At 45.1% G+C, this 25,571-nt stretch overlaps 1 protein-coding gene across 4 annotated transcripts in view; it reads right to left on the bottom strand.

Moving 5' to 3' along the window:
- Positions 1-17,236, bottom strand: part of TNIK (TRAF2 and NCK interacting kinase) — an 84,340-nt gene extending 67,104 nt beyond the window's left edge. For all 4 annotated transcript variants that reach the window (XM_080622675.1, XM_080622676.1, XM_080622677.1 and 1 more), the window contains exons 1-5: positions 17,187-17,236; positions 13,377-13,502; positions 5,677-5,787; positions 3,289-3,379; positions 1,804-1,934 (exon numbers count right to left, since the gene is read on the bottom strand). In XM_080622675.1, the coding sequence (XP_080478801.1) occupies positions 1,804-1,934; positions 3,289-3,379; positions 5,677-5,787; positions 13,377-13,502; positions 17,187-17,201 (474 nt within the window). In that variant the 5' untranslated portion in view covers positions 17,202-17,236. The remainder of the gene's footprint in view (positions 1-1,803; positions 1,935-3,288; positions 3,380-5,676; positions 5,788-13,376; positions 13,503-17,186) is intronic.
- Between the last annotated feature and the right edge of the window lie 8,335 nt (positions 17,237-25,571).

Raw genomic sequence — 25,571 nt, 5'->3', positions numbered from 1 at the left:
TTAATCTTCAGAATTTGCTGTTGTTTGAAAGGGGAGGTGGGATTCCAAACTCTCCAGCGGACCTGCTCTTTGCCACATTGTAATTCAGCAGCACTGTTGTGTTGCCACCAATCCAAAAATAAACTTCAAACATGCTAGAGAGACATGTGAAAAGTAGGTCAGCCCCCTGAACCTCGGAGTGTGTGGCAGCCTTCAGATCTCCCTGCGAATACCAGCCTGCAGGCCAGGAGATGTGATTCTGCTCTTTCTAAACCTGACCTGACTTCCCTCCAGAGCAAAGAGAATCACAGAATCAATAGGTTGAAAAAGGCCATTAAGAACATCAAGTCCAACCATTACCCCAGGATTGCCAAGCCCACCACTAAACCATGTCACAAAGGGCAAATTGATCTCGCCACATGGCTGCCCCTCACAATCTCCACTTGCAGCCACCCCTCATCTGCCACCCACAGTGGTCCACACTGTAGAGCTGCCGCCCCTACCCCTCATGGCCACCCCTCCTCTACCCTCATGATCTTCCCTCAAAACTGCTCCTCATGGTGAACCCCTCACATCCTATGGCTGCCTCTGCTGTCCCCTCATGATCTCCCGCACGGCCACAGCTCATCTCAACTCACGATCTCCCTTCATGGCCACCCCTCCTCTACCCTCATGATCTCCCCTCATGGCCGCCCTTCATCTCCCCTCATGATGACCCCCTCACACCCCATGGCTGCCCCTGCTCTCCCCTCATGATCTCCCTCATGGCCGCCCTTCCTCTCCCCTCATGGCCACCCTCCTCTCCCCTCATGATCTTCCCTCATGGCTATCCCTCTTCTGCCCTCACGATCTTCTCTCATGGCCACCCCTCTTCTCCCCTCATGATCTCCCCCCATGGCCACCCTTCCTCTCCCCTCATGATCTCCCCTGATGGCCGCCCTTCCTCTCCCCTCTTGATCTCCCTCATGGCCACCCCTCCTCTTCCCTCACAATCTCCCCTCATGGACACCTCTCCTCTCCCCTCATGATCTCCCCTCATGGCTGTCCCTCCTCTGCCCTCACGATCTTCCCTCATGGCTGCCCCTGCTTTCCCTCACGATCTTCCTTCAAGGCCACCCTTTCTCTCCCCTCATGATCTTCCCCCTCAGGGCCACCGCTCGTCTACCCTCATGATCTCCCCTCACAACTGCCCTTCACCCCTCATGACCACCCCTCGTCTCCCCTCATGATCTCCCCTTACAGCTGCCCTTCCTCTCCCTCATGATCTCCCCTCAGGACCGCCCTCCTTTCCCCTCATTGCCACTGCCTGTCTCCTCTCACAATCTCCCCTTATGGCTGCCCCTCCTTTCCCCTCACGAAATAGAGCAAATACAGCATGTTTGACTGTAGTATTTAAACATGCAGCACTGAAAAGCAAGCTGGGAGGTAGGAAGCCTCAGTCTGACACCTTTCTTAGCATGGGGAAAGACTTCTTCACAGTAAATTTGGATACATGAGCAGCACAACAAAGATTCACATTGGACCTGAACTGGCATCTCAAAATCCAACAGCCAGAAAGCAGGAGACTATGCTGCTTGTCAACATATTTTTCAAAGCTGCAAGAATATACGAAATCCCTAAGTGCTCAAGTTCATGTTACTGGGGCATAAAACCTGAGATTATACCAAGTACCTATTTCAGATGTTTACAATCACAACTCTCATTGCAAACTCCGGTAAGTGCTGCCTTAATTTCTTCCCTGCCTTACTAGTAAACGTGCTAGACTTTGCAAAGATTACATCTGTAATGACATATAGATGAGTAGGAGGATGCTTGTTTAGGTACCTTGAAGTCGTAAGTAGCATCAGGATTTTCATCGCAGGCAATGACCTCAGGGGCCATCCAGTAAGGCGTTCCAATGAAGGTGTTTCTCCTGCCCACTGTTCTGTCCAGCTGAGCACTGACACCAAAATCCACTGTGGATCAGACAGAATAGGGCATTGTAAGGTCAGAGACAAACCTAAGCATCACCTCTCTGCTGAATGTAAAACATAGAGTTCATTCAGATCAACTCCTCTATGTGGTCAGGAAAGAAATACGCAGCCAGAGATATTCCTGTTTGATCTTTGCTGGGATCAACAGAGGTCATTCAAGGACAAACCTGATCCATTTGATGTCCAGGTTTTATATGAAACCCTGTGCCTTTTCCTCCTTGCCAGGAGGCAATAAAAAGAGATCACAGCTCCTCATACTAATGAGAAACAGGGTTATCAACATTAATAAGCCACTGCCTTTGTTCTATGCTTTCTCATTTGAATTAAAGCCTGTCAAGTATTGGTAGAAGCCTCATTTTTCTATCTAAATTCTTACTGGAAATGCAAAAGACTTCAGGAACTAAGGGCGAAGGACAAAGGCCCATAGGGAAATGTTAAGCAGAGAGCTGCAAAATGAAGCAAAACCTGATGAAATCAAATCAATGCCAGAATACTCTATGGTCCACTAAGTTCACTTTGCGCAGCACAGTGGTTGGAGATTTGCCCTGGAGAATTTCCCCTTGGAGAAGAATCTTCACCAGCATACAGCCAAATGAGCTGGTGGTACCATCTGTTACAATAAGGTTTTATTCTGCTGTAAAGAGAGAGGAGAGATATGGGAAAACAAGGCTTGTACCTCACTTTACCAGTGTAAATGATCTTCCATCACTAGCAGAAATTAAAACATGCAAACCAGCCTTAACATTGGTGCTGGACAACTGAGGATATCAACACATCATCTATGCTGATCTGCTGTCTTCCATATGATCTTTACATGAATGCCTGGTCTTCCCCAGGGTGACTAACACCACCTATGAAAGTCTGAGTAGTTCTTAAAAATTAAGCTGTCTCTAACAAGTTAGCGTGGAAAATAAGTCTGGATTATGTCACACTAAACTGAATGAATTATGATCCTGTAGGACACTTCTACAAAGCTGTGGGGAACAGACTTTGATAATGTCTGGCAATGCACACAGGGCAACTTTCAGTCTGGGGCATGAAAAAATGGTAGCTAGCTTAACCTGTATATGATGGAAGAACTGCCCAAACTACCTTCCTGCACAGAAACACCACTACAAGTACATCTTTGCAGGCAGAACTTGGCCATCAACCACTAGCAGTTTATAACACAGCACTTGGTCAACACCCAAGGTTGTGCTATTGAGATTGGCATGAGAAAAAACACAGAGTAGATCTCAGTATCCATCCCCTTTCTCCAAGTTGTACACAAGTCAGTTTTGCTGCTTCTCTCCAGCCAGATCACCTGCAGTTTCCAAGAGCTCTAACTCACTCTTACCCAGTTTAACTTCTGCATTTTCCGTCAGCAATACATTCTGTCCCTTGATGTCTCGATGAATTACTTTGTGCTGGTGTAGATGACTCAAGCCCTAGAGAATTCAGAGAAAGGTTAGAGGAATCCAAGTTCAAAGCATGTTATTTTCGGACATTCCTCCTCAACCAATTACGCTCCAGAAACGAAAGATTCACAGTTGGAGTTAACCACTTCAGAATGCTTTTGTTTAGCATGTGTTCAAAATATTACCCTATGTCACACGCTGGGAGGACATGCCCAGCAAGCAAAAGGCCCACCGATAGGCTGTATGTGCTGCAGTGGGTGCTCTCCATTGCAGGAGAACCGTCAATTCTATAGGGATTAAACCCAACCTTTCAGTTTCTGCATATCCCATATTAACCCGAATTCCTCTGTAGCTCCAAACATATCTTCCCCCCATGTGCTCCTTGCCTTAGGGAGCAATTTCAGTGACAAAAATAACAGAATATTTTTGTCTCCTTTCTGTATTTCCATCATCCAGATACTGAAGAAAACAATTCTCTTGTTATACTGGTCCAATAAACTGGTCTTTAACACACTGAAAAGCTTATATTAAAAAAGCTACCATGCAAATGCAAATGTTATAACTTGCACATACTCCTAATAGAGCTATAGCTCAAAATAAAAGCCTGTCGCAAAGGCCAAAGGTAAACCAGCTTTTCTATTCTGCTTTTTTATTAACTCATTAATTTCTTTTTGCAACCTACATTTTTATTTCATTCATTTATTATTTAAAAGTAACATCCATCTATATTTCCAGCATAGGAAAAATATGGATTACTTCAAAATCTAATTTTGCATTAGGTTTATATTTTACATTAAACATTCATAATTTGAGGAAGAAAATAATTTCTGCTATCACCACTGTTAGTTAGTGGTCATTTTACACTTGTTACCCTGGGATACAACTGTGGAATCTGTATGGGAGCCCTTTTTTAGCCATGTTATACCTGGTTAGAGGCACCTTTGTGCATCAGAGGCAAAACAAAATTCTCACTGAATTTCAATAAATGCTTGAACAACATGAGATTGAGCTTCGTGTTAGAACTACAACTGGCTGCCAAAGTCTAAACCCAGTCTGAGCCACCTTCTCCATCAGGAAGGTGGGAACCTTTCATCATCTGAAACCCTATGGAGGTTGCCAACCAATGCTCAATGCACGGCCAAAATACAAGTGATGACACTCAACAGTGGCCTTGGGACTTGATTCAGTAGCTGGGTTTTGACTCACTGCCAGGGACTATTTTAAGAAGTAGACTCACAGCGCTCATATATTTAAAATAAGCCTGCATAACTGGTTTTCTGGCACTGAAAGCAGTGTCCACACAACAGCTGATTAGCTACAGCACCATATCTTCTGCCCATCATGTTGGTGCAGACAGTGTCATTCAGGGTCAACAGGGAAGTGCTGTGTCACCTCTAGACACAAGCAGCAGCCTCAGTGGCAGTGCTGGACACCTCCTTCTGAAGCAGTCATGTTGCCTCACTTTCCTTCACAGAATCATAGAATCGTTTAGATGGGAAAAGATCATCAAGTGCAACCATAAACCTAACAGTGCCAAGTCAAATCCACCACTAAACCATGTCCCCAGGCACCACATCTACATGTCTTTTAAATACCTCCAGGAATGGTGACTCCACCACTTTCCTGAGCAGCCTGTTCCAATGGTTGACAACCCTTTCGGTGAGGCAGTTTTTCCTAATACCCAATCTAAACCTTCCTAGGCACAACTTGAGGCTGTTTTTTCTCATCCCATCACTTGAAGAATGCTCTTCCTCAGGTTTTCTTCACATGCCCAATATTTCTGTTTCTTCTTGAACAAAACCTCTGTTCATGGAATGACAGGTTTTTATTTTGGGCAATCATTCCTATCACATCATAAAACCTCAGCTGTGCAAAATGCAAGCAAGCCTTTGCTGAAGCTGACATCTCTCAGTGCAAGACTCTGGCACGGCCCATTTAAAGACATTCCAGTCAAACATTTATCTTGTGGGTACAAAAGTTGCAGCATCCCCATTAAAGCCAGAGATATGTGGATTTAATAAAACACAGGGTGCTTTTTAATAATGAAGATTCTTCCCACAGACTTTATTAGTGCTCACCTTTCTGTCAATTGAAAATATAATTCTAATGTAAATAAATCTTTGCCCTATTAATACTAAGGATTTTTTTGTTGTTTTTGTTGAAGGAAAAAAGAGGGTTAAAAGTCAGGGAACTAAGAGAGCTAAAGGGCTCTCTTAGCTAAAGGCTTAGCTAAAGCCCATGGCAGCGTGGCAGTCATTCCATGTCTCCTAAGCACTAACTGCAACACTCCAACAACCCCCAACATTTAGCTCCCTCTGAGCATATACCCGTAAGATCTCTCTGCAGATGTAGGCAATCCACTCCTCCTTCAAGGTGTTCCCCTTCGTGTTCTTGATGAGGTCAGTGACAGAGCCTGCGCCGCAGAACTCCATCACCAGCTGCCAAATAGAACAAAAATGCAATTACTATAATGACAGTGACAGCACCCTCCAGGCTGACTGACCCCAGGGTAGGACGCTGACACTGGCAATGCAACTGTTGGGCCACCACAGTGCTATGCAGAGCCACTGGGACATAATCTTGAGCTATCAGCTTGTAAACCACATAGGTTCTGTTGTAAAAGTGAAACAGTAGAAGGCTGGAAGGCTTGAAAGGCTTGTTGCTCTCCAGAAGATTTGGAACAAGAAACAGTGATCAGTCCAATGCAGAAAATCAGCAGAGGAAAGTAGAAACCTTGAAATCTCCCCACCTTGAAAGACCCCACCACTACATACCCTACTTTATACTTATAACCAGTGTTTAGTATGAACAGCAATACAAGCAAAACTCGACCTCTAGCATGCAAATTCTTCAACTCTGAAAGTGTGAAGGCAACAAGAAAGACATATGAAAGCTTCCTACAACCTTAGAAAACAAGTACACTCTTCAATTTTTATTTTCTGGTTTTTTTAACCAGGTCTTTGTTTTTTATCACCTTTTTGGGCAGGAAACCTTCTTTGAGGGGAAGCTTGCCAAGTAGCTTCAGCCTGTTCAGGACAAAGCTGGCATCCTGCTGCTCAGGTTGGTTCAAACGAGACTGGGCATCACCGGTTGTACCACTTCCAAAGTTTGACAAAATTAAATATAGAAGTACAGTGATCTAACTGAGGCCCAGACTTAATATCATACAGCAATTGTGAAATAAATGTTATAAAAACAACATGGGGTGTGTCTGCCTCCCAGGGACATCACGGATCCCTAGGGCATACAGGAGCCATCAGTGTGCTCCAGAAAGATAGCACAGCCCATGCATGCAACAAGTGTCCTCCAAAACCTGTGCAAGTGTTTCTCTCAAATGTTAAACCACATCTTCCAATTAGATCAGCTTGCTACTAAAAGGTATTCCCTTATGAGTTGCGCCTTGCCAGATTCTTCTATGTGCATGTTTAGTTTCTTATCATGAGAAGCTTACATGGCATTTGATGTTCTCCAAGCAAGTGACATCACTGTATTAAAAGCATAGGCCAAGAGCAGAGAAACAAACCGCAAAAGTTACTGCTAACCAAATGGCTCAAATGCAGTAATTCAAAAGACTATCATAAACAACTATAAAATACAGATATATACTGCTATAAACCTTCACATTAAACACCATACTTGAGCAGACTATACCTTAGTTGGGTTTGACCATGCTCCTATCTTCAGTTTTGACATCAAGTCTGTCTTTAGCTTGGAGAAGAGGAGACTGAGGAGTGACCTCATCAATGTTTACAAATATGTAAAGGGTGAGTGTCAGGATGATGGAGCTAGGCTTTTCTCAGTGATGTCCAGTGATAGGACAAGGGGTAATGGGTGTAAACTGGAGCATAAGAGGTTCCATGTGAACATCAGGAAAAACTTCTTTACTGTGAGAGTGACAGAGCACTGGAACAGGTTGCCCAGGGGAGTTGTGGAGTCTCCTACGTTGGAGATATTCAAGGCCCGGCTGGACAAGTTCGTGTGTGATGTACTCTAGGTTACCCTGCTCTTGCAGGGGGGTTGGACTAGATGATATTTTGAGGTCCCTTCCAACCCTTGGGATTCTGTGATTCCCTTCCTAAACTGACAGCTGAAAAATTATTTGTATGTCCCTGTTGTGTCAGCAAACTGGCTTCAAGAAATAGATGTGTGACTAGCCAAAGCCTGCCCCATGCAAGGGCAAGGGACGCTGCTGCAGAACTTGCAGCACTCCCACCCCCAGGAGGAGACAAGCAACCCAGCTGGGTCACTGGGACACGGCCTAAGTCACAGGTTACTTACTGCTCACAAACAGAGAATAATGGAACAGCCGGTTCCAAAGTCACTCTTCCTTTTTTTCTTCCCTTTGAATGATTGACAAGTGGGGAATATCAGTGTCTGCACGTGTTTCTGATTAAATGAACGCTTGGGATACCATGACAGCAAGCTCTGAAAGGAAAATCCTGGATAGCTGAGCTAGCCACAAACCCTTTCCAACCCAAAAGGCTACCCTCTCCAGTCCCCTTCCATGGAAATTCATACACAGGCTCTCACCAAGGTTTGGAGCAGGATGAAGAGGAAGTGCATGCTATGCTATGTACAGCAATCACAATGCTTAAAAGAAGGTGGAAGAAATCCCATTAAAAGTACACAGTGTATCTGTTAATTTGCCAGATTATCTTTATGGAGCTGGCAGTTCACGTAGTCCTCTGGCGTGTCCTTGATTTCCATACAGCAAAGATTAATTTTGCACCAGGAAGTGAATAATATGGCCAACTGCTGATATATTCCTGATCTGCAATTGTGAAATCTTAGAGGAGAGGAGAGGGAAGAGGAGAGGGAAGAGGAGAGGGAAGAGGAGAGGGAAGAGGAGAGGGAAGAGGAGAGGGAAGAGGAGAGGGAAGAGGAGAGGGAAGAGGAGAGGGAAGAGGAGAGGGAAGAGGAGAGGGAAGAGGAGAGAGAAGAGGAGAGGGAAGAGGAGAGGGAAGAGGAGGGAAGAGAAGAGAAGAGAAGAGAAGAGAAGAGAAGAGAAGAGAAGAGAAGAGAAGAGAAGAGAAGAGAAGAGAAGAGAAGAGAAGAGAGAAACCTCCACGGGGTGTGTTTACAACTCGGGTTTTTAAGAGCTGCACAGTCCTGTAACATCATAGAATCATAGAATAGTTCGAGTTGGAAAGGACCTTAAGATCATCTAGCTTGTCCAGAAAAATCCCCCAAAATAATTCAAATCCCTGCTCTGTAAGCCAAATCCTTCCATGTTTCTATTCCTCACCTCCCAGGAACAAAGTGGCTTCTCTAAGTTACAGAAAAAAAACATACAACATGCCATGACTGAATGCTGCTGGAAATACTTTGTCCTGCTGTGTGTGTTAACAGAACACAGGAGCAATGCAGTCCCATACTCCCAGGCCACCCAAGCCTCCCATCCCACCCCACAGCCTGGCTCCCTTGCAACAGGGTCCCTCATCACACACATCATGGCACATGGAGCCAGCGATAGAGCATTGAAAAAAAAAACCGCAGAGACTTACACTTGGTGGATCAGCAGAAAAGCTGATGCCCATTTCAGAAACAGAAATAGTCATCGAGTTGGTATTATGCAGCAACTAAAATGCTCTGTAGGAAGATAAGCACAGGTTTTAATTGCCTGTGTTGGTGTTACAGCAGGAGCAGGCTGCGATGCTGCTGCAGCAGCACACATGGGTGGGGGCCAGCACTGCTCTGCGCTCTCCTCTCCAAAGCCAGCAGCAAACTGCTCTTGCACGTGCTCATAAATAAATTACTTGCCTGGCTGTGCCCTGCCTGCACCTCCCCACACTTTTCCTGCCCCTTGGGGAGCTGGCGGGCAGCTGCCGCCACAGTTCCAGAGCAGGCTGAAAGCTTTGGGCATAGGGATGGCAGCGAAAGGAGCCATGCTCCCAGTCTTGCAATGTTTACAGCACTGACATTGCTTTGAAGAGGAGTGAGAATGAAATAGCTTTGGCTTACTGAGCCAGACAGCAGCAGAAAGCCTTTCTGCTTACCCCAGGCTCTCGGTCAAGGGCTGGAGGAGCAGCCCCACTCCCCTGGGACTGCAAGGCTTGGAGGGACTAGGGAGAATTACAGCTCAACCAAAAACCATTACCTCTCAGATGTTTAATGATTTAATTCCTGTGATGTAAGGTTATCAGCAACTGTCCAAAAATATTTTTCAGTGCCTATAAGCAGATTAACAGCAATCCTGCTCCAAGCTGCACAGGTGTCACCCAGTGCTTCCATGGCTTGTGCAAAGTTTTCAGTGGAGCCTCCCTGCCCCCATATTTGCTCTTCAGATCCTCAGTGTGACAGTTCATACCACCCTGCCACTATTCAATAGGCCTTTACAGCTCAACACAGTGAAAAAACGCATTGCAACTACATGGTGACAGCCCTGAATGCTGCATGGCTGCAGAAGTGCCATCCTGACTTAGCCACTGGTCCTAAATCACTCTAATTCCTTCTTGCCCAGGATCGCCCCAGATGACACATCAGAGGCCACACCAACATGCTCCTCACAAGCAGGTATTTGGCAGCCTGAATATTAGCAATTTTCCCCGTTTTTGTGACAGACATGGCTCCGGGTGCAGGCAGAGTTGCCATGGCAGTCAACCATCTGCAGCCAGCACCGCTGGTCCCTGGGGCCACATAGGGTAGGCTCTGCCCTGGGATGCCGCCAGCCCCCACACTCTGCAAACCCCTCTCTGCTGCTGCCCATGCATGGCAGGGCTTCTCAATTGATGGTTTCAGTGCACCACGGACGGCAAGGGCAGATGACAAACATCCAGCTGAAATGTCACCTCTATTGACCTGCAGATGTATATGCTGCGTTAAAACTATGGGAATGATGTAGACAGCCTGCAGCTTCCAGCAGCTTGTCAGGGTGGGTGATGTGCTGGTGAGAAGGTCCTTTGGGAAGGGGTCACCTACCCCAGCAAGTTCACACTAATGAATGCCCCATCTCCTACTACCAACCTCTCCCACCCCCTCCAAATATCTCAACACAACCCCCCTGGGTTACGTGCAGCCTGGTAACCCATACTTTGAGATGAGCACGGGGAATTTAATGAGTTTAACTCCAAGAAGCAGCAGTTAATTGATTAACTGGGTCCTCACCATTCCCTGGGTCACCTCCTCAGCTTCTGCAGCCCGCCCTCTCTTCGCCCCTTGCACCACAGATTCCCCTGGGCAGGACCCCCCGTCCCAGTAAGAGACAGGCACAATCCCTTCTAAAGGTCCACAGTCCCCCCAGAAAGTAACACTTTATCCAACACAGGAATAAGCCTGCCTCTTATTTTTTTATGTTTCAAAAAGGTTGCCACTGTGACTTTTACTTCCTTTTTTTCTCAGCATATTGGACTTGTGATGTACATCTCCATTGTCATCTGCTAAGATACCCTCCATGCAGCTCTTTGATTTGAGGAACACTAGGCTGTTTCGTAGACTCGTCTTTCAGGCAAGTGGCTGCTGCTGAATGGAGCAGCAGCACCAAAACACCTGCTCATTACAGTGGCAGAAGTGATGACAATACTTCATGGCAGAAGCTTGTCGCATTTCCGAGAGATCTTAATCTCCACTGAAAGAGCTCCCTGTTTTTTATTTCCGTATCAGCCTCCTGAATGTCGATAAAAAGAATTACTTGGGCATTATCAGAAACCGTTTTATTTCAACAAAGGGACAATGAAAAATAAACAAGTCTTTATCTGTGCAGCAAGACTGATAGAGTTCATGCAAGTCCTAATTCAATCAGATCCTGAAACAACAGCTGTTTAACACAACGCCACCAGCACAGGTCTCCTGTACAGCCAGGGAGCTTTCCTGTGAATATCTCAAACGGCCTCAGCACTGGGCACGGACTTACAAAAACCTCACCCCCCAGCACTCTTCACTGCAAGAAAAGCAGCTTTTGCAAGAATTTGTATCACAAGCCCATGAGAAAGGCCCCAAAATTGAGAGCAGAGTTAGCTGCCTGAAAGGGAATTCAGATTGTCTAGTCCACCTTTTCCAGGGGTAAGACAAGCAGCACAGCTGGGTGATGAACACCTTCTCCCCTTGCATGGGTGGGTGACCCACCAGGGAAGACCAAGGTTCTCCTCCTGACTTTGGGCATCTGAAGGTGATACAGCATGTACAGCATCCTCTGCTCTTTCATGATGATGGGGATTGATGAAAGTGCCTCTCTTAATCTGAAGAGTTTTCTACAGAGCTTTTCTTTTTGGAAGTCTGGGCTGCTCTGGATGGGACAATCATTTTAAAAAAGCCATTATTTTATTATCACTTGTACATGTCAAGAGTTTTTTGCACCAGAGCTGAAGAAAAAACGAACACAACAAATCCTCTTCAGACCATGCTAACCCTAAACCCAAGCAGCATAAGGCACTGAGCAAAGCCCAGCTCGAGGGAAGGCTTCTGTTGCTATTAAGGACTTTGGTACACAGTTGGTGGGGTTTTTCTTCCCCCAGGCACTCCAGCAGCACCAGGGGAAACGATGTGGGTTGGTTTTCTATTTTACTGTTTTTTTAAAACAGGTTATAAACCAGCTAAAGCCAAATGGAATTTCACAGGATGAAAGGGCATTTCTCAGCTTGACAGCTTTCTCCTCACTGAATCCCAGCCCAGCTGAAAAGAACATGTTTTTCAAGAGTTCCCACCAAAAATAACCCAAACTCCCAAGTAAGAAAAGTCCCTGGAGTCCAAGACCCCAAGTTTTCCAATAATTCAGTGTAGCAGGAAGTCCTGGTAGCAAAGTGGTGCAGAAGCCCAGCAGCTCCATTTTTGTCCCAGGAGAAGTATTCACCAAAACCCCCCAGCTGCCACTGTCCCCGATGCTCTGGCATGCAGATGTAGTGGAAAACTGCTGAAGCCACTGAACTTTTTGCTAGAATACAGCCTAGATTACACAAAAACTCCAGGGAGGAGCATGCTGCTGCTCTTCAGAGTCTCCATGGTCTCGTGGATGAACCATGGATATTTGCTACCCCTGAAAAATTACATTCTAGCAGTCTTGCTCAGGTACATAAAACTTCGGAAACCACCTGTGGTTAGGTCAGAACTGACTGGATTTAAAAGACTGTGAGGGGAAATAAACTCCATTTAGACTACAGGACAACATCCAGGTTATTATATTTAAGATAACTCAAACACAACTTTCTCTTCAATGCTGTACTAACAAAAGCAGGGTTTCAGACTGCTGGTCAGACACCTATGGGGGCTGCAGGCTGTTGCTCCACAGACTCAGATCAGCACAGTGGAACCCAGAACACAGAGCAGTAACTTTAAGTAATTTTTCATCCCCTTATGGCAGTGCCCAGAGCCCTAACCTGTGGTGCCTGCCACCCTGCCCAGCCCCAGTGATCACCAGCTGCCCACAAGGAGGTGGGCTCCAATGCTGCAGCTGTCTCCAGAGATAGGTAACAGATTTAAACTCTATCCTCCACGGTATGGGAATGTCAAATTAACAACCAACAAGCCACTGACAAGGGGAGAAGTAGGAGGAAGCACCCAAGGATTTATGGACAGGCAAAGCAGCTTGCAACCCTTCAGCAACATGAGGCATCCTCACTGAAATAGCTGAACAGCCACAGACTTTCCTGCTCAGCCTTTGCTGTCCCCCTCCTCTTTATTCGTATGTACTGGCTCTATGAAAGATTAAGCATGAGAAGCAGTGCTGAGAGCTAGCACAAATCACACGTGCCCAGTATCCTCCTTCCAGCCTCCATCTTCCCAGCAATGCTCCCGGCTCCCTTCAACTGCTTTGGGTGTTTTTGGATGCATTTATTTTCATGGGATGGAATAATTTTCAACTGAAAATTGTAATAAAGATGTCAGTGACAATTCAGAATAGAAGTGGTTTTATCATCAGTTTGTAAAGATTTCATGGCATTTTGCAGTGCAGGAAGAGCCTTTTCAAAGCCATGGCTCTGAAAAAGACATGCAAAATAAGATATTTTTGTGCAATATGGGTGGTGGTAAGAGGACAACATGGAGTAAATAATTTGTATCAAAACCCAGTTGTTTTAAAGAAAAGAAAGCAACTTACCCAGAGCTGATCATCCATTCCTGGTGGGTTCTTCTTAATAAAAGCACCATAATACGTAGCAATATTTCGGTGGTGAGAATACTTCTTCAGCATATTAATTTCTTGTTTGATCTCTTCCTCTTCATCCTGGGATGACGCAAAAAGAAAAACCAGAGGCTCTAAAAGACTGCACTTCACAGGCTCCCAGTTCTCTTTGTAAGGTGGTGAACTTTCAAGCCCCCCATTTCTGACCAAACTCTCCCAAATTTCCTTGAACCGGTTTTTATAGCCACTTTTTGCAGCCAAACCCTGACAGCCTGAGGTTTGGACTGGAGACTAATGGGTTGCTCTTTCAGTAAAAAGCTAAAGAGAAAACACACACTTTGAAGCATCTGCTGCATTTCTGAGCCCTGAACTGGACAGATCTTCAGGCAGCATGGAAATCAGGTAGTTTCCAAATGGTTCAGGTCATGAGTTTCCTCCAGAGCAGGATCCCAAAGGTGCTGGCAGAGCTTAAGGGGGCAGCAGTCCTCTCACATGGGTTAATGACCCACCATCCCTGTGTGCTGCTTCAAACCCTGTGGCATAGGCCAGACAGAGTGCCCTGGGAAGCTCCTGACTAGCTGAACGTCTGCAGCTATAAGTACATGCCAGGAAGAGCTGGCCAAGCAAAGCGAGGTTTGGCCAGGAACTGAGGCCTCACATGGAGACATGTTCTCCATTCAGAGGTGCACCAGTGCCAGGCTTGCATGTTTTCAGCAGGTTAGACATTCCTCCATCTTTTTAAACTAATTCCTTTATGATTCATACCATAACTTACATCAGTCTTGTGTTGCTCGTAAGCTCAACCATACTCATGTTACCCAAGTAATGCATCAGATACACACACTCCTGAATCCATCAGAGGCCCAAGAAGATGGCTTTCTAGAAACCATTGCATGGCAGAAGTGCTCTGCACTATGTATCTCAGCCATCCAATACTCTGCTCCTGCCCACCCTGAAAGCAGCACAAGACATCTGGGGACACCAGGTGCTGTTGGTGGCACCATGCGGGGAGGAGGCTGATGCTGCCTGTGCACAAACTCAGCACCAGACTAACTTGGCCCTGGTGACAAGCATTACTCCTGTGGGTTGCCACAGCCTCTCTCTGTCGTGTCTGCAACACGGCAATAGCTGAAGCAGTCAAGGCAGGGGAACTACACTGATACCTGTTTTGATGTCCTGCCTCTTTGCTTTCATGACCATCAAACATGCCCTGGTTTTATTTTAAGCTGACTGAATTCCACCCCACTTTAATTTTGCAAGCTGTGGAGCAGCAGTTAGTGCCTTGATGTTGATGAGCTTTATCATAAAAGGACCAGAAGGACTGTTACGTCTTTATTACCTTTGTGTCCCTCACCTGCTTCATCCAGACTTCAGTTTTACAAACAGACAAAGAACAAAACACCCTGGCAAACAGCAATGCTCCCTGACAGGGTGTCATGCAACACAGACAGGCACAGAGCTTTCTTCCCAAACTACCACAGAAAGTGGTTTGATGACTACAGTCTTCCAGAAAGAGTTCAGGAAAGAACAATGAAGATGAGGACAGGAGGAACAAACAGAAGTAGTAGCTAGGTGGAGCTTGTATAAACAAACTCCAATTTTATCTTTGGCAAAAACATGGAGAGTGTAAGCACCAAAGAGGATGAGGAACAGGCCCAAACATTACAAGGAAAACCCGAGAATTATTCTAGAAGACCTTTAGCACCTCTTTCCTTCAAGCAGTCAACACAACTTTGCTTGCTTTCATTTGCCAAGGAAACCAGGGAATAGAACAATTTATCAGGCCCCATGCCCTCTGCAACAAAAAAAGCAGGTGGATGCTCAACAACACTGGGAGCAAGGAGGGGTGGTCAGCACAAAACCTCACCAGCTCCCCAAGTACCACCGGTCAGCTCTTCAGTCATCCCCCACCTCATGTCTGGCTCTCTAGGAAAAACGGAGATAAGGCACAGGGGCACTTGAGCTAAGGCTTTATCTCGAATCCTTCTTCAGGCTGAAGTACTTACAATGAGGAAATAAAACCTCCAAAGCATCAGAGCTGTGGATGGCACCCAAGGACACATCTGTACAGCCAGGCTTAAGGGTTTCCAGCTCAATCCCCTGCTCCAAGCAGGACTACTGCCAGCAATCACCACCAGTAAACCCAGTGAGGGAGGGAAGAAAAAGGAATTATCATAGCAAACTGCTGTACTACTCCAACCCTAAAACTGACAAAACCCACAGACGAGGTTTTGCTGCCACACTTTGCCTCCATCAATTCTGTTACATCCATTGCTGGAAGTAGGTCATGCGGCATACAGCAGGACCAGCCCCTGGAAAATGAATCCAAATTCTTAATTCAGAGATAGTGGCTGCCCTAAATGATCCAAGTGCTGTAATTTAAGGGCCTCTATGCTGCAATCTTCCCTAACAGATAATTAGCAAGAGCGCAGATGAGTTAAACAAAGCATGATTGTCAGGAGCCTTTGGGGGCTTAGTGCAAAACATGTAGTTAGAATGAGACACTGGCTTGGGAGCTCACCTAAAACATGGGGGCTTTACATTCCAAAAACTTCCTCCATGAAATTGCAGATGGCTATGGCTGGGATAACCACACTAATTCTATTCTCTGCAGGATTCTCTGCAGGATTCGAAGACACGTTGTCTGCCCATTCCGTTAGAGCCTGCTTCCCATGAGAACTAGATAAATGGCACTTGCAACTATTTCAAGTAAACAGAAACAGATCTCATTCGCATTTACAGATTTATTTCAAAACATCTTGTCACCTGCTAGCATGAAAAAGAACCTCAAGGTCCTATAGATATTAACACCAAACACAACATCTAGGGTATTTCAAAACACAGTCCTGAGGACAGGTGACTGCCTTCACAGCAAGTCAATTCTGCATATGCTGAACATCCTGAAAGCCAATTAGAAAAAAATCATTAATTGGGAAAAATAAAGTGGGTAGATATGATTGAGCCCTAAATTTTGAAATGTATTGTTCCACTAAAAAAAAAACCCAAAACACAAAAGAACAAAGAAAGGAAAACCCCACATCCTTACTCCCAGATTTTAATGGCATCATTTATGTAGGCAGGAACTTTGGGATGTATAATACTGCACTTAAAATTATGCATGAAAAAGCACTTTCAAGTCACCCTCTTACATGCATCTGTTTATGTTTTTAGGGATCACAGCAATTCCACTCTTTTTTTTGTTTTTGTTTTGTGGCCACTGAGAAATGGTGAAACAATTCTTTCCTCTAAATCCTGTTACACATTTAGTAACTTGTAAAATCTTGGTTGCCTTATTCTGATACAAGTTTTAAAAGAGCCACATTTCTGAGACCAGAGGAGTGTATTCTTTTCTCCTTATCAGTAGGATGCACAGGGGTAATTTAACTTGCCTGGTAAAGTTATTCATAACAATACCCGCACGTAATTTTAGTGAACAAAAGCTTTCCAGTGAAAAACATGGATTTGAAGAAACTGAAATGTGTTATGAATATATGATCCTGTTCCTACAATTTTCTTCAGATTTTATTAACACATTCAAAAGAGCCACTGCTGGAACTCGATGCTGCTTTGTTTCAGCATAGAATTACTTAATCTCCCAAACTCTTAGAGATTTATTTTTCTCTCACACATTTATTAAAACCAAAACCTCTTAATGTCACATTTCACACTAAGGCACAGGGGACTTGCATCCCAGGAACACAGGACTTCCACCAACACCCACGTTATCACAACCCCATCCCCTTTCCCCTCTTTTCTATAAATTAAGGATGCAAGAGGATACATTACCCCGGTGACGTCCATAACCTTAATAGCAGCAAGCTGGCCTGTTTTAACATGACGACCCTGCAAAAGAAAACAGAGAAGTTTGGTTTTGCTTGTTGGCAATGTTTTACTCACAGTGAACAATATCCTTAAACAATCTCCTGGTCCTGGAAGCATCTGCAGTTTGGGTTTTTTTTAATTTTTCAAGAGCATCTTCACAGCAGCCATGATGGGAAAGCGATTCCCTCCTGCCATTACAATTAATTAGTAAAGGGCCTTCAATGCTGTATGTTCCTGGCAAACAAGTGCTGGAAATATCCTTTAATGTTCAGCCATGCAAAACAATAAAACCAAAAAACCTCCAAAAAAGCAAAACCACAAACAAACAAAAACAGCTCCGGGGTTCTCCTGAGCACAGAGCATGACTCGGCTGAAAGTGGTCTGCTGGAGCTCTGATGATGGAAATGTGCTGTCTGGGGTACCCACATGGCACTGGCTCCAGTCCCCTTAATGTGTGAGCCCCAGCTCTCGCAGACCTTGGACCCACAGGGATCCTAGCCTTCAGGGCACCATTATACACTCTGTCCACAAATTTAGTTATTGTGCAAAAGCCTTGATTAGCAAGCTAGAGAGGTTTTTAAAACCAGATTTACTTTTTGGCTGTAGAAGTGACTCCATCTTCAGTGCTGGCACAAGCAGGGAGCATGCATCTAGAGCTGATGCTCAAGAGCCAGCATGGAAAGAGAAGCACATACAGCCTCCTCGGTTTTCAGCAACCAAAAAATGAGCAAGTCACTGCAATGAACTGCTTGTTGCATAGTGATCAACTATAATCAATCCTAATGGAAAAATGCCTGGAAGTGATGGGGAAGACTATGAAAGAGCCCAAACTGTTGATGGGGTGTTAAAACCAACAAAACTGCTACCAAGCAAGCCAACTCCCAGCCTCTCCCAGCTCCTCTCCAAAGAAACAGATCACCCAACACCGTATCAAAATTGCTCGTATCAAATCACTTCCTCCCTTCCCCCATTTGTGCAGGGCACGTGCTCTGCTTACAAAAAGGACAGAGTCAGAGGAAAAGAAGCTGATTCCTCTAGGAAAACCAGTGAATGCTGATTCCAGCAGGAGAAGTGGGAGGCAAAGGGAAGCATCCCGATTTCCCAGTCACTTCTTACTACAGGAGCAGCCCAAGGCCTATCACATGAGATATGGCATGGAGGACACACAGGAATGGCAGCCCCTGCCCTGCAGCATTGGTAATTAATGCACCAAGGACACAATGAGGAGCAGAGGCTGACAGTGGACAAACTGCAGCATAGCAGAAAGTGAGGAAAATATGAGCTTTTCCTTAAATTGAATGCTCCTCTAGCCCTTCTACCATTGTGCTTGTTGATGAGCTGAGGTTTGTCCCTGCGTTTCCTCCCGCAGGCTGCAGGTGGTCTTTCATACCATGTCATGTCCAGCAAGAACCCCAAACTACCAGACACAGGGACTTCTCCCTGGCCCCTTGTGTTTCCAGGCATGGCACTGAGGAGCAAACCCACGCTCCAGCTGCAGGGTAAAGCAGCATTCTCCAAATTTATGACTTTATCGGGAAGCCAATTTATCCACCAGGTCTCCTTGCTCATTTACTCACACAATTTATACGCCCAGAGCAACTGCACATTATAACAGCAGAAAAAGAGCTTTACTTTAAAAAGTGATATATAAAAAATAACAAAACAAAGTACAGCCCAGCAGTGCTCAGCTGCAGCTGAAGCATCCCCAGGATGAGGCCATCGGGAACGAGGGGTGCACCTCTAGGCAACCAGCTATTTACACTGCATGATCTGCAAAAACAGATCCTCCTCTTCCTAAATTCATCCTTGTTTGCTTGGTCAGGAAGCACCCACACGTCCCGACTCTTTAGTTAAAGCCAACAGCACATCAGCAGCGGATATGCTCGGACACAACCACAACACACAGCATCTTCCATGGGACGGAGGAAGAAAATGGGGAAGCAAGCTGGGGAATTTCAAGTCATGTATTTGGCTAGTCATACCTGCCTTCATCTTATGTTCACCACCTCATTTTGCATTTCAAGGATATGCCTTAGCCTTGCTGTGGAGTGCTGCTGCCCACTGCCGGTACCGGCCAAAGAGAAAAGAAGCCTGACATGCCCACAACATCCTTCTCCTAGTGATCTGCCACCACCTCATACACCTCCCAGATATCTACAGATGAAGGTAAGAACTTAATATTGTGTAAGCATTTACCAAACCAAAACAAACTGCTTTGATGTATGATACGTTAATGTAAGCCGTGAGGGACACTTAGTAATGCAAAAATCTGGTGGAGTTTAACCATTAAATATTTAGCCTGGGATCTTATAACAAAGATCTGCTTTTTGTATAGATTTTCACAGCAATGCACCGTCGAGCTTCATCCTGGCAGATTTTCACCTCTATCCAGGACAACCGGGCATCTCCTCACCAGTTAGCTGTCCTTTTTAATTCAATGTAACTTAGTGCTCAACACCAATATTTGCAGTGAAACCATCATACATAGTTGAGAAAAGCCAGCTGATTTTCACCCTACCGTAGACATTCCTGGTTTTGCAGGAGAAATACTGAGAACTGGAAGTGATAGATGCAATGCAGCAATAAACCCTTTCAACACCATTAGCCTCCAACTACCTCCTGCATGCTGGTCATGCAGAAGCAAGTGCCTGTGCCCAAAGGTTGGAAGCAAGACCAGAAGCTTCTGTGTCCCTGCTGTCTCTCAAAGTATCCAGCTGGACTAGGCAGTGGAGCCATTTCTGCCCACGCCAAGGCAAGCTGAAATTGTTAATTAATGAGTGGCAAGTGCTACACTGTCCAGTGTGAATATGGCACTGCTGTAAGGAAGCTACAAATGCGGATTGGGGTATCAAGACCAAAACAAGTACCATAAAGCCCCTGTTGCAATGCTTTTATCTCCTGTATGTCCTCCACCCATCAAAACTTCTTGGCTTTTCCCTTTAAACTATCAGCAGAAGCCTCCGCTAGAAAACAACACAACAACTGAGCCCAACTCCTGCACCTGGGTTGCCTCTGTTCTCCCAGCAGAGATGTGGGTTAAAACTGCAGGTGCCTTCACTGGAGTCTGGAGCTTGGGAGCTTGCCCCAGAGATGCTGGAGAGGATGCAGCTGGCCCTAGGCAAAGCCTTCAGTAGGATGGGACCCTTCCAGGATCAGACAGTCACTTCTGAGCCTTCAGACCACACAGCCACCACCATTTTCGGTGGCAAGAGAGAAGGAAGACAGAGGGGAGCATCAATCATCGCAGCCATCCTTGCTCCCTGCACCCTCCTCGCCTCCCGTCTTACCCTGTCTGCCTGCAGAAAATGAGCTGATCTGCTCTTTAGCAATATGTAACATTTTGTCTTCTCGCCTTCTTTGTCTCCTGGCATTGTTGAATTCTTCCGCTTGTGGTGGTGGGTGAGCTGCTTCCAGCTGCTTGTATATGAGAGCAAGATATGCAAGAGGACTGGCATCCTCCCAAAGCCCAACCTGCCACAAAACGCCACCATCCCACCACCAGCCCCATCCTGCCTCAGGGCTCAAACTCCTGCATGGCTTCACCCTTGCTTTGGACATAAGCATGTTTTACCCACCTCTCTCTCTCTGCTCACACAGGGCAACACTTTCATCACCCCATGCTGGCTGTTCACAGTAAGCACTGCAAGGTTCAAAGGACCACTGCCAGCATCACCTGGAGTACAGCTCCTGAAGGTCTCAAATACACGAGCATCTTCCAACATCTCTCTGCTCCTTTCCCTAAAGCAGGTTCTGGCTACGTGATGTTCTGGCTGAACTGCTTGATCTGCTTCATCTTCATAAATTCAGCACTGTTACAGACACCATGATGGCTGCAATGGTGTAAAACAAACAGGAGAAAAACAGGGCTACTAAACCATTTTTTTCCCCCTGTCCAGATTTGTTGCCAAGGTTCACTTGGGTATAAACCCACATTTCAGCCTCAAGATTATGCAAGCGTGAACTTCAAAGCTGCCACAGTTTTTAATTAAACATCCATCTGAGCATAAATTCATGCTCCTAATTACTCTCAAACTGTTACATCAGCTATCACTAACCTGATAATGTTAAGTATTAAGATTAATTTCTGCAAATGAAGCAGATACCACAAGTCTTTTTCTTCAAAAGTTGTGGTCCTCATGCTCCATTAAAGTGTAATGTACTGGCACATAATGGGAAAATTAATAAACACTTTTAAATATTAGCTGATACATTCAGGCATTTTATTTACTAAATAAATAAACCGTGGCCTCAGTATCAGCCTTTGTACACAAAACCAGCATATCCTGGCCCAAAATTCAAGTCCACATTTCAAAGAAAGAAAGGTGATTGATTGTTGCTTTTTAAAAGTTTGCTTGTACAAGCATGGATTTCACCTTTAAGCAAACACTGCAATTTCTGTACCCAGAAATGTATCTCACCATATTAACCTCTGCTGTCTCCTCCTATTTCAACAAAATACATGACTCACCACCTGCTGCAAACAGTGGGACATAACCAGAATTGTCACTCTTTTGAGAAAGGCAGAGCTCCTGCTTCCTTCAGCTGGGCAGAGCATCATCTCCTGAACCACCCTGCCAGGGCATCCAGCCTCCAAGCCCCCATACATACATAATGCCCATAGCAGACATCTAGAGGAGTAATTCTGTTGCATGTCTGATACTTTAAAGCAAAACACTTGCGATCCAGCCATTTTGCAATGCCCTTAGTCATGTAACATGTAAGTGCTAAAACAAGTGGGGTGCTCTTGCAAGGCACTGCAGAAATTTCAACACCAACAGCCTTACTGGGACCAGACCACAATGCTGAGAAATTTCATCACTGAGAAATATAACACAAGGAACAGCCCGTTTCATACAGAAACCTCTGTACACTGAGACAAACAACAAAATGTCTCATAAAAGTCTGAATATTACCACTTGGACAGGACAGAAGCTTGCCAACTAATTTTATTCCATTACATTTTTGTTGCAGTTAAAATATAAAGCTGATGCCAGCAACCCAACAACTGCCCTTTCTACTGGCCAGCTCCTGCTTCTAAACTGTGACATCAGACAGCACATCCTCAACACCACCAACACATATCACCTTCCTACAATAGGAACGGCATGGAACACCAGAGATTTTGCCAGGTGAGAAGTCACCAGTTCATTTTTCTATGTTAATGTATCATTTTCTGTAAGTGCTCACTATGACAAACTCTTTGCCAAGCCATACTTCTGCAGATGCATCAAGGTATTCACTCATGAGTCTCATTTCCTCCAGACTGTTTCTGCATCCAAGACCTTCTGCAGCAGAGCTCCCCTGGAACACGCCAGAACTTCATGCAGGTCCCTTGTCCAGGTCCTGTCAGTTCCTTGTTTTTATGTTGTTCAAGGCAAGTCAAGGACTCAGTCCAAGATTTTTAGCATGAAGGCATTTATCACTAATGCACCAAAAACTGCCTCCAATTTCTCCTGGGAGAAGGAACTCTGCCTTCCGACAGAGGCTATGTATCTAAACTGCCACCCTGCAGTAAATTAGACCATTTTATAGCACCTGGTGTGGTTTGTTCTCAGCTTTTACCGAATATAGGCACATTTCTGTACTTCATTTCCACTGAAAACAATCTTCAGGGTGCAAACATCCCCCCCGCAGCTAGTTTAAGAGACTAAAATACTTATTGAAGGGGAAAAAAAATGGCTTATCCTAGTGTGAAAATTCAGAAACTCCAAAAGAAGCTGTTTTATAAATGACATACTCCAGCTTTGCACTTGGTTTACACATCTCTTCAAACATCTGAAATGAATCCGTGTCTCTGAGAAGGTAATTAAAACATCAGATACTCTAAATACCAGGTCAGTATAAGAAAAAATGAGTCATATAACAGGATGGGAAAAATGTTTATTTTAACAGAAAGTAAATTATCTGTTTGATTAAAAGAGCGATCATGAGCCAAACCTTATTGTTCCTGCCTATGCTTAACCCCAGCCACTAGCAGAGGGATTTCAAGCCAGTGGGGACTTGTGACAATCCTGCAGACTAGGGGCCAGGTCCTCACTCTGGACAGGGACTCGGCCCCATCTCACTGCCTTTTAGCCAAACATTGCAGCAAAACCCCTGCCCTTTGCAGTGAGAGCCTGTGTTACCCTTTTGAGAGAAATGGCATGACCGTGGCAGCAGTGTGTTTCCCTCTACAGCACACATTTCCACCTCTCCATCTTTTCTTGGGTTCACAAACAGCTTTGTGAGAGTTTCAGAGCAACCTCACTCCTCCAAGACACTAAAGGGCATGACTGACTTGATGCAGTTCCCTTCTACTCAGAGCAAACTCCATCTGCTTACAGAGCTACCTAAAACACCCTCTGTCCTCCCAGGCTTCACCACACTCTGTAAACATCCTCTCATATACGCAACATGCCTGAAATGCCAATGCTTTGACATCAGAAATGGAAAAATCTATGAAAAAGATAAAAAGGTGTATCCAATGCTCATCATCTTATTTGCTGGCCAGGTGACGCTTCCAGAGTTGCTCCTCTGTCCTTCTGAGCTTTCCCGCAGAAAGCTAGTTGCTTGCTCAAAGCAGTGCTCTTTACCTCTGGCCAATTTGCTGCCACCCCTTGGGCTGCTTATGGAAAGCAGAAGACTTTCACTGAGAGGGCAAGCACAAACTTCATTCATAGCTGATCCTCCCTTATATTTGTCATCTTTTCCAGCATTTTAAATTGTAAAATCCTGGAAAACATTAAAAAAACCTCTAAGAGAGACAAAAATAATGTGGATTTTTTTTTCTCCCAGATCTCCTCAGCTGGGCATTTTTATTAATACTTCAGTTTGGATTAACAACCAGAGCTTCCCCTACAGAAAGGCATAAATCCTCTCCCAGCACAGACGTCTCTAATTGCACAGGGCCAAGCTAATGTTCTGTGTTGACTGAACAAAGCTGACCTTTGGACTGAAGTATTTCTAATCCTCTGTATCAATTCAAGCTCTGATCGGGACCGTGCAGCTGGAAGAGCTTCAATTCCATTACTGCAGCTCCACAATAGGTCTGATGTTAAGTAACGAAGGCAGGATTATTAGATTAACAAGCTAAATTGTTAAATTAGCATATTATTCATCTCCAGAAATAACATGCACTATAGCATATAGGTGAGCAAGACTATAATCTTATATTCCCTTATATATAAAAGGGACACACATCCACTACACCAATGCTTGCATTTATGCCATTCCCTATCCCTCCTGCAGTTCAAAGGTGGCTGAAGACACCAGCCCTTCTCCAGCTCAGGAATAACTGAGAGGTTTCCTTCTTCCATGTATAAAACCATCAGTGTAAGAAGACCTAAAACAGCACCAGAAATCCCAAATCCTTCAAGAAGTTTCTGTATACAGATCCTCTAGATGTGGTTTGCACCCCTTCTAATTCCCATCCAGGGAAAATCAATGGCTAGAAAGCGCTTCCCCCTCTCTACGGCATTGCCACCATTTACCACCAAAGAACTGGCTGTGGATCTGTTTCATACTCACACAAAGAAATGTGCACAGATTTTGTCCACAAGCGTTTGAAGCTGTGGGTTTTGAAGAGCTGCACTTTATAGCCACAGAAAACCTTGTGGCACACCAGATTTCAAGATGTTTCTGTACCCAGCAGGTCTTTCCCAAGACACAGGAACCAACATTGCTCTCCTAAAAGGAGGTCAAAGCTCAACAAGAGAAGGTCTAGGCTGGAAGATGAGTGGACTGAGGATAACAACATGGAGCAGACAGAGACTGAGATCAAGAACAGACAGCAAACACACTAAAAGTGAGTTTAAAGAAACGTGAGGCACCAAAGGAATAAGGAGAGATGTTCCTGACAAAGAGCAATGTATAAAAAAAAAGAAGGAACAGTGCCTTAGGAAAATACTCCCAGAGCCGGTCCCACACTGAAAGCAGCAGGATTCAAAAAAGGACCAGTGGGATGGAGAAGGAAAAGGATGCTGCCGGTTACTGCTGGACTCCTTGGAACCTTCCCAGGCCCTCTGCAAGCTTTGCTCTTTGCTCCAGTCCACACAGGTCCAACACGGTGGGTCTACCAAGGGGAGCAGCCCATCACACGCAGCCCCTAAGGGCATGGAAGGCAGCGTCTGGTCCCCAAGGGTGCTCCTTCCCCTCCTGCACAGCCCATTTGCCCTCATCCTCCCTGTCAGTGCACATTTTTGCAGCTAAAAGAAGGCAGTACAGTCTGTTCCCAATAACATTAGTTCATGACAGCCATGTTATTACCACCCTTTAACACCCCCACTGTGCTTCTGTTTCACATCACTGCCTATTCAATACTGCAGCATTCATAACTAAAATTACATCGCTGTTTCAGAGACTCACAAGGCA

The sequence above is a fragment of the Psittacula echo genome (genome assembly GCF_963264785.1).
Source record: "Psittacula echo genome assembly, chromosome: 7".
NCBI lineage: Eukaryota > Metazoa > Chordata > Aves > Psittaciformes > Psittacidae > Psittacula > Psittacula echo.
Note: the sequence above shows the minus strand (reverse complement) of the source record. Positions and strands in the feature narration are given on the sequence as shown.